Source organism: Nelumbo nucifera, chromosome 8, assembly GCF_055504915.1.
Source record: "Nelumbo nucifera cultivar China Antique chromosome 8, China Antique-T2T, whole genome shotgun sequence".
Classification (NCBI taxonomy): Eukaryota; Viridiplantae; Streptophyta; class Magnoliopsida; order Proteales; family Nelumbonaceae; genus Nelumbo; species Nelumbo nucifera.
Genome location: NC_142656.1, coordinates 8,607,372 through 8,617,006, shown reverse-complemented (window position 1 = coordinate 8,617,006; position 9,635 = coordinate 8,607,372). Strand labels below are relative to the sequence as shown.

General features: G+C 38.3%; 1 protein-coding gene and 1 pseudogene across 1 annotated transcript; both read right to left on the bottom strand.

The window, feature by feature from the left end:
• Window positions 1-6,335: 6,335 nt before the first annotated feature.
• LOC104592079 (protein transport protein SEC13 homolog B pseudogene) lies at window positions 6,336-6,734 on the bottom strand (annotated as a pseudogene).
• A 1,283-nt stretch (window positions 6,735-8,017) lies between these two features.
• On the bottom strand, window positions 8,018-9,222 carry LOC148789602 (protein transport protein SEC13-like). Its single transcript, XM_088893742.1, has one exon. It carries the CDS (start codon window positions 8,889-8,891, stop codon window positions 8,388-8,390), a length of 504 nt encoding a protein of 167 aa, XP_088749868.1. The 5' UTR covers window positions 8,892-9,222; the 3' UTR covers window positions 8,018-8,387.
• Window positions 9,223-9,635: the final 413 nt, after the last annotated feature.

Sequence of the window (9,635 nt, the reverse complement as noted above, 5' to 3'; positions counted from 1 at the left end):
TCTTATGCACTTTGCTCTCTCTCTCTCTCTCTCTCTCTCTCTCTCTCTCTCTGTCTGAGAATGCGAAATAAGTTTAGATGAGGTCTTCTCAGTTCCGTTCAGCTGCTAATAGTGGTTTAGAATTGCTTTATTTTTACGGTTAGAAAATATAACCAGAAAAAGGCCTCGTTTCGCTGGATTTGGGCTTGAATTCTCCCTACCTTCAAACCAACATACATACATCAATAAAAACGTTTATAGTTTTTAATTACCATTATAAAGTTCAAGTAAGTTAGATATATAGCATCAGAAATTGGGATTAAGATTATTGTTTAATTTGGTCACTAAAAAGCCGGCATGTTTGGCTTGAATTCAAACTACCTTCAAACCAACATACTGACCATCAAAATATAAATAAATGAATACATCAATAAAAACGTTTATGGTTTTCAATTACCATTGTGAAGTTCAAGTAAGTTAGATATATATAGCATCAGAAATTGGGATTAAGATTATTGTTTAATTTGGTCACTAAAAAGCCGGCATGTTTGGCTACAAATTTGAAGTTTATATACCACTTGAGGTTTCTACCTGAGGCGAGGCTTGGATATCTTGTGAGAACTGAGAACACATTTCTCACAGATTCGTATTGATCAACCCAAAACGTTTAAGGTAAAAAATAGCAATAGTACAAAACACGACCCTAGATTGTTAGAGAGTGTGGATTAGATGAATGGTCGCGTGCTTCCTCAGCTACCTTGAGCCCTTCTTTTTGACATTTTTTTAAGTTATCTGGATGCCGACGGGCAACTTGGTTTGTAACCTCTCCACGTTAACACCAAGAACAAGTACCTCTATTGGATTTTTCATGCACGCAGTATACAGACTTTCATGTTAGTGCAAGGTTTTTAAAACTGGACTGACAGGGAACCATTCTGGGGACTGGTTTTTGGGTTGAATGGTTTGACCGTCTGACTTAAATGGATGGCCCATTCTGACTTAAAAAATAAAAATGGCCAAAAACCTTGTTTGGGTTGACAGTTTGACCATCTGGGTCAGTGGTTTATTGACCAAGTCAACGTTTTTTGGCCAAAAGGTGAATTTAGGGTGAAACGGAACTTATTAGATAACTGGTCTCTGGCTTTTTTGGTCTAACTGTCTGGTCTGGTCCGATTTCAAAAACCATATGTTAATGTAAGGCGAGAGCGGATTAGCTGTTTTCTGCAACTGTTTTTATGGGTTGTGTGACTAATTATTATGTTGCATGCCAGCCATAACCTGACTAATTATTATGTTGCATGCCAGCCATAACCTGTATATGACTAATTGCAGAGCGTGCCCCACACTATCCTCACACTGCATTGCAGCCATGTATTGGAAACATTTTCCCATGACTGATAGCATCATGTACGAGAGATATTCACAATGCATGCTTGTGAGGTGAGCTGTGAGGAGCAAATCCGTTCTCAAAATATTTGTCCCTAAAACAGTTTTCAACCTCAGCTAAGCCTTCCTCGTCAAGCAATCCCATTTCTGCAAGTGCAGGAGATGCCAAATCCTTGAATATGATGCAATACATGATGTGGAGGTTATTCCCCATAGTCACACAAAGGGAAAAGGCATTGCTTTCGGTTCAATCCATATCTCTTTCCCTTCCTTTCCTTGCCTGCTGCTCTTCTCCACTGCTTTCCTTGTATTTCTAAAGGTAGGAAGTGCTCGTCGAGAATCCTTTATCTTTTCACATCCCTCTATTCTTCAATGTTGTTGTTTCTAGGGATGCCAATGGACTGATTTTGGGTTGGACCTGCCCGAATCAAAATTAATTTGGATGGATACCACTATTTGGTCCATTGATAGAAGATAAGAATACAAGTGTCAATGGACCAGGTTTGGGTTGGAACCAATTTGAACAGATTGGATGGTCCAAACATTAAATTGAACTGGTCCAAAATGGTTGAATATTCATCAGATTGGATTGGACCTGGTCCATCTGTAATGGACTCATATTAGACCAGATTGGGTTGACACCCCTAGTTGTCACCAAAACGATCAAAATCTGGCACCTGCATTAACAATATAAACATGTTGCAATGAATTGAACCAATTCATTGAACCAAAACGATCAAAATCTGGTACAGTTGATTATTAGGTAATAATCAAGTTATTTATGGCCCCATTCGTTTTTTTTTTTTTTTTTTCGGATTTTGAGAGGGGGGAAAGTTGGTTAATGGGATTTTGGTTCCCATTGACCAAGAATCCCATTTTTTTTTCAGATTTATGTGGGACTAGAGAAAGTTTATTTTCTTGAGTATCACTTATCGGGTAAGTGATACCCATCTCTTAGGTGGGTAAATAGCTTTCCCATCTAGGGGGAAAAGTTACCAACACTTGAATGGGACAAAAATGTCCCTTTTAATAATGGATTTTTATGGCTAAAATGGTCATTATCTTATTTACATGAAAATAAAAGAACATAGATAAATATATACCTACCCTACCTGAGTAAGTAATTTAATGAAAAGCGAACAGGACCATAAATCTAAGGAAGAGGTTTTGTACAATGGCCGCCAAGGCCCCCTGGCACAATGTCCCTCCTTTAGCACAATGTCCCTCCTTTATTGCCGCCAAGATGCTGGAACATGCCATGAATAGAGGTGGTCAATTATTTTTTATGAACATGCTAAAAATTGCCAACATTGAGTTAGGATCCCAACCCAAGGAAAGCATATAATAATCAATGGTGACTGGTTTGTGGAAAAAAGGTAATAGTATATGATGTGATGATGGTTCAAAGGATAATTGGTATCATACCATACGATACAGATCAATATCTTACCCATTTATAAAAAAAAAAAAAAAGAAATGGATGAATCGTTCGTCCAACACCCTGATTTTATATTTCCAGTCCTACCCCTTTCCTAATTTTATATTTTCAATTGTATCCCCTGAAGAGAATGGGACAAGTAGATTTTCATATTTTCAATCGTATCCCCTAAAGCAAATGAGACAAGTAAACACCCTGATTTTATATTTTCAGTCCTACCCCGTTCCTGATTTCATATTTCCAATCGTATCCCTTGAAGAGAATGGGGCAACTAGATTTTCATATTTACATATGTATCCTTTGATGAGAATGGGATAAGTGGATTTTGGGCGAACACCTTAGACTCCAACACCCTGATTTTATATTTCCAATCCTACCTCTCCTTGATTTTCTATTTCCACTATTGCCCTTATACTCTAATTTTTATGACACAACAATTCAAGTGAGGAATAAAGATAGGATATTTTTATTTATTTCTATTACCATATAAAAAATAAAATGGTAGATGGGTAATCCGATTATCTATTTCCATTATTACTCTTCTTTATTTATTATTATTCCGATTACATATCTATTTCTATTATTGCCCCCCTTTAGTCATTGTCATTCCAATTGTATTTTATAGAATTATATATAGTATTTTATATTTCCATTATTGTCCCTCCTTAGTCATTGTACCCTAATTTCTCTATAACCATTATATATTTCTATAATTTATAATAAAAATGAGGATGGTAACAATGTTTCATCAAAAAGCCTAGTTACACTTTCCCTTTTTATAGGGATGCAAATTGATCAGATCGAATTCAAATCAAGGTATATCCGAATCCGATCTGATAAATTATAGGTCCAAACCAATTCGATTGGATCTCACAAATATTGATTTAGATTCAAATTCAATAAGGATGTTGGATATTCAAATTTGATCCAATCAGATTTAATTTTTTAAAATAATAAATTGTATAAAAAATAAAATATAACAATTTAAATAAAGAAAAACAAAAAAAATGAAAGTATTTTTCAACTATTTTCATCACATATACATGTTTTTTTATAAAAAATAAATAATATAAAAATATAAATAACATATTGGATCCTTTTGAATCGGATAGGGGTGATCCGAATCCGATTCAGTTTTTAATCGGATCCGATCCAAAAATCCGTAATGAAGATATCCAAATCTGATAAAATAGGATCAAACTTTGGATCAGATAGAATCATGATCCCTCTTTACCCTCTATGTTTTTTGTTATTCCAATATTTATTTAACCTATCATTAAATGGGATGTACACTGAAACAAAGCTTTTTCCAATAAAAATGAATGCTAACCACTAACATACTAACTATCAATCAAAGTTGCATCCTTTAATTTTTACCTTCAATGTTTTTTGATGTTCCAATGTTTGATCTCTCATAAATGTGAAACTATAAAGTGGGTTATACCCAACACAGCCCGGTCACTATAGCAATTGGGCTAGCCCATACCCCCAAGTTGTGTTGGGCTTGGATTTTGAGGCTTGTGAGTCATCACAATATAGAACAAAAAAGTGGGCCATCCTAGTATAGGCTCGTAGCCCATAACGTAACAGGTATATATATATATTCAATTTTATTTAATACTATTTTATTCAAATTATATTGTAACTTTTTTTTTAATTTCATGTATAAACAATTGTATACATCAAAATTCATAAGAATAAAATTTTAAGACTTTTTCAATTTCTTGTCTATTTTGTTAATTTATTTAATTATTCATTATTTTTTCAAATTTTAAATAAAAAATCATGCCTCTCACACCTCGGCCTATGGTTGAGCCCGACTGGGCTTGTGCTACAGGCCTAATCTTTGAAGAATTTCAGGCTAGATAGGGCACGACCCACCTAGGACCACATGTTGGCACAGCACGACTTGTTAAAGCATAGACCACCCGCAAAATCTTGTAGTGTCGACACGACACAACCCACTTTATATTTTTTGATAAAATAGTGAAAAGTGCAAATTAAAGAAAATACAAAAAAGGGCACGAAAAATAATAGATAACACGCATACAAACAGATGAGAAAGTAATAGCAAAGAAATAATTATAAATTGTCAAACATCAATCGAATCATTTTTAATAGCCTAAATCCAATTTCTTCCCAAATTGTATTTTATTTATTATCCTTGATTTGCATTAATGAATTTAGTTATATTTTAACTGCTATTTTTTCATTCATTTTCACCTGTGCATCCACGGGCTTCTCCACTAGTAGCAATAAAAAGCTAAATACTAGGATTTAAGGACAAAGTGACAAGAGAGCGAGTTCAGATCTGCTGCCAACAAATCATTATGGTCACACATCATGAACATCTCCCATGTATGATAAAATGTTGGGACAGTACCGGGAGTGTGTTGTTGGTAGCAGGTCCCTTCCCCAACAGAGCATATTCGATGGTAAGTTGAAAATTGGCAGTATGGCACTATGGCACTATGGCAGGTATGTGGCTTCCATTATTTGATGTATGTGGCTTCTATCAGTATTTTACAGCTTTTAACTTTTTTTTCTTGTTCAAGAGATCGACTACTTTTTGTCCAGAATCAGAATGGCTGAAAATGACAGATTTCATTTTTTTGCATTCCAAGTATCACAAAAAAACGAACAATGGCTACAGAGGAACCCCAAATCTCGATTGACAATAGGAACTCCAGTGAAAATATTTAAAAAAGAATATAGAAAAAAAAAAACAAATTATGTATAGGCAGAACGTCCATGAGCTCCTCAAGGTAGAAATATTTTTAAGTCTTCTCGAGGTATTTGAGCTCCACGTCCGCCTCCAGACAACAATGCTATTGGTGTTCTGAGAGTAGAGAGAACTTGGAGAAAAACTGCCAGCACTCAGCAGCCTAGGTTGGAGAAAAATGTACAACTTCAACCAATTAAACAGGATGATGACACGGGTTTTGGCGTTTTGCAAATACTACGCCGGATAATTTCTAAGTCCGTTTAGGGTGTCAATAGATAATTTCTATTGCACACTTGACATCAACTTCCCACCGTGCTTACTTGTTAATAACATTCAGTTTCGATCTATTAGAACCAAAGGTAGAGAAACCAAGTTTAGAAAATTATCCTCCATTTCTGTTTCTGTGACAATTCAACATTCAAAAACGTTGAAAGGTAAGAGCAATTTAATATGCGGGGTCCAGGTGGAATGGGATGAAAAAGCATTGCTACAACCAGACTGAAGGGATCCAAATGGCCAACAAAGTGTTGCCAAATATCAGGAGACTATTCCACAATCCAACAAAGAGGGTTTGTGACCTTAAGTATCATTGTTTCGCTCCTGAAGTTTGTAAAACCAATTGCTTTGACATTTGAACTAAACAATCATGCAAAAACATTCAGCTCCCTGAAGGAGAAAGAGAAAATCATCAAAGGGGAGAAAATGACTGAGAAAAAAAAAATAAGGAAAACAACCTTGATGCAGAGTGAAAAGAGAAGACCAGAAGCATGGCATGATAGAGAAAGAGGAAAACTGAACCTCAAAATTCTATGGCTCTACTGCTGTCACCTGTTGCCATTCTCCATTTTCTGCTTCTTTCCACAATGTAACATTGTTGTTCCCATCAGCCGCAGCCAATATGCTTCCAGTCAATGACCATGAGACTCTCCAAACTGGGTTCTTAAAATCTTTCATTATCTTACCCTCCCATTTCTTTTCACCATCTCTGGTCAAGGTCCATATAATAACCGTCCCATCTTGTGAAGCATTGGCTATGGTCGACTTGGGGAGCCCTAAGTTGGGTGCCCAAGCCACATCCCGCACCCAATCAGTGTGCATCTGAAGAGCAGGAAAGCAATCCAACTTCCAACTTCCACTCTGCAGCTTCCACACCTTCATAGTATTATCACACCCACTAGAGACGAGCTTTTGAACAGGCTGGAGCATCCCGGTGTTAGACAGTTTTGTATGCCCTTAGTTTCAATCTGATTTGATGTACTTTTGATATTTAGTGTAAATAAATTAAGTGCATGTTTGATTCATGTTGTTTGGTATGATTCTGTGTAAGACCCCAAAACTGGACACTTAATGAGACTCGTGTTAGTTTTAAATGTTCACAGCCATTGGATAAGTCTAGGGAGATTTATCCAGCCAAGCCTGATACTGGTGTGCTGTCAAGTGTTGGGATGGCCTGTCTCGGCCACCAGGGTAAGACCCAAGGCACATGTAGTATGGAATTACTCGAATCCTTGAACCGGACCATATTTCCAATATTGCCCTGGACCTTAGAGACAGATGGGCAAAACTGGAAAGTTACACCTGACCCCTAGACTCGATTATGATACTTCACTAGGTGTCGGATTGGGCTGTCTTTGATATGTCAATCAGTGAGATCCTTAGCGGGAGTCAAAACCTGGGCATGTTGGGGCAGTCTGAGAATTCATCTCAGTGGGTGATCATAGTGACAGGATCAGCCCCTTTGTCGGGCAAAGGTAATGATCGGGAATGCACTCTCTCTGATGGAAACCAAACTGCCGGCAGTTGATTTCAATCGTTGGAATTTTGTTTTGCAAAATTTATATATGTATGTATGTATATATACGGTTTCAAAATGTTTGCAAATGGTTTTAATTCCCGGTATCCATGTGAGTAGAGAGTGCAGCACTGTTCCTTGCAGCCGAGGGAGAGGTCCTCTCTTGTCAGGCAGTGCTTGATCATTATGGGCTGAGAGGTTAAGTGTAAGACTATTTAGGATAATACCTGATGGGTTAATCTAGCACCTGCCCACAGTCCCTGGGTTTTTATAAGATGGTTTGGCCCAGGGACCACTTAATGTAAGTGTTGGGCCCATAGGGTCCATTTGATGGGCTCAGGGGTTCACGGGGCTTCTCAGTGAATTCGGTTAGGCCTTGTAATGAAGGTTGGGCCAAACCCATGTGGTTGGTGTGTAGATCAATGCTTGGGTCCCACGCCATACAAAGAAGCCAACTAGGTAGTGGATTGGAAACTAATTGAGCACTGGTTATTTAATGGGCCAAAAGCCCATTTCAAACTAGGCTGATATGATCACCCACTTAAGGGGCGGATCTGAGATTAAGGTTAGCAAAAGGATTGGGCCTTTAACCTAATCCACTCTAGGAGACCAAATTCAAATCAGATTTGAATATGGTAATCTCCTGATAAGATCAAGAGTTAGCTAACCTAATCTACAGATAGGATTAAGATCATCCCCTATCCAGATGCTGATTTGGATTGGGATAACTCCTAATTAGGAGATTTCTTAATCAAGAAGAAAATAGGAGAAACTCTAAGAGAGATACAACAGAATTCGAACCTAGGGTTTTTGAGCAAGAAAACATCCTGTGAACTGAGATAGGATCTCATACACACTCCAGAGAGAAGAGAAGCAATCTTCGCCATCTTCATCTCAAGAGCTCTCCTCTAGCCGCTGCCATTCTAGAGGATTCTTGCGAAGGATTCAGTGTGTAGGACGCACTCTGCTGGTTCCGTTCCAGTTGGAAGAAGGTAGGAAAATTTTTAAAATTCGCCCACCCATTCCGCAACCTTTTTGGCGTCCATACGGTGGATCCTACCATTCTTTCAGGACCCAACAAAAACTCCAGGAGATGTTGATGGGTCCCATGAAACTAAAGTTACACCAACTGCATGAGCTTGGTCGATCCTTGCAGTGTCCCATCCACCATCAGCACGGGCGGTAAAGACGGAGATGTTTCCATCTGATGATCCACAAGCCAAATAGAGGCCAAGTTCATGAGGAGCCCATGCAATGGAATCCATAGAGGACTTATGATCATCACTAAAAACATGAGCTTGACTCCACTCGTTCTGGTTTCCTTCCTTCCAAATTATCACTAGTCCGTCGTAGGAACAAGATGCAAGGATGGAGCCGAACTTAGGGTGAGCCCAGGCAACCTGCCAAACGGGGCCTTGATGACCACTCAAAGTAGCAAGATGCTGAGAAGCTGAATTGCAAACCCCAATTATCTTGATGGTGTTGTCAGAACATGCCGTAGCGAGACGCTTGCCGTAGTAATCCATGGTCACATCATGAACGGTGTCTTGATGTCCCGTCTCAATCTTCATAGGTGGCGTTGCTTCTTCCAACAAAACAACTCGTACGTCTAGATTGCACTCGCCTGTTGATCGATGAATCGATCAGCTCAGAATTTAACTTTAACAGAGCTCTCTCTCTTCCCTTCCACTCAGAATTAATCCCTACAGAGAAAACCTAATAACACATTAGTGAAGGTCGCAATGTTGCATATGTTGCCTTGAACACAAAGCTCGTCCAAGATCTTATATTTCATCAAATAAGAGTGACACCAGAGAGGCAGAGAACGTGTATGAATTTGGTAACCTGGAGCTTCATTATAGGTACCGAAAGATCCAAAACAAAAAAGTTAATCGTGGATCAAGATACTAGGGCATTCCAGGTTGAATAGAAACACTAATTCAGATATTTGATATCGCTGATTCAAGATCAGATTCACATATTTCGGAAGTAAAATGGCAACCAATAATGAAAAATAAAAGCAAATAGAAATAGATCACTATCTGCTGGAATCAATAACATAAATGGACAGAAACATCCATAGGCTCGAGAGGACGTACTCCCGAGCAAAACCGCGAAGCTTTACAGTTACAGGAATGCCGTACTCCTGTTCAATCGGGGAAAAACTTTGGCTGTCGGGGGCTTTCTGTTGAGAGAGTTTCTGGGTTGGGCACGTTAGCATAGAGTGAGTAAAGTAGTAATTGTCTTCTGATTTATTTCGACTAAAAACCAAGGGTGAAACTTGGCCGGGCCCAGCCCAAGTCTGAAGCGCTCTA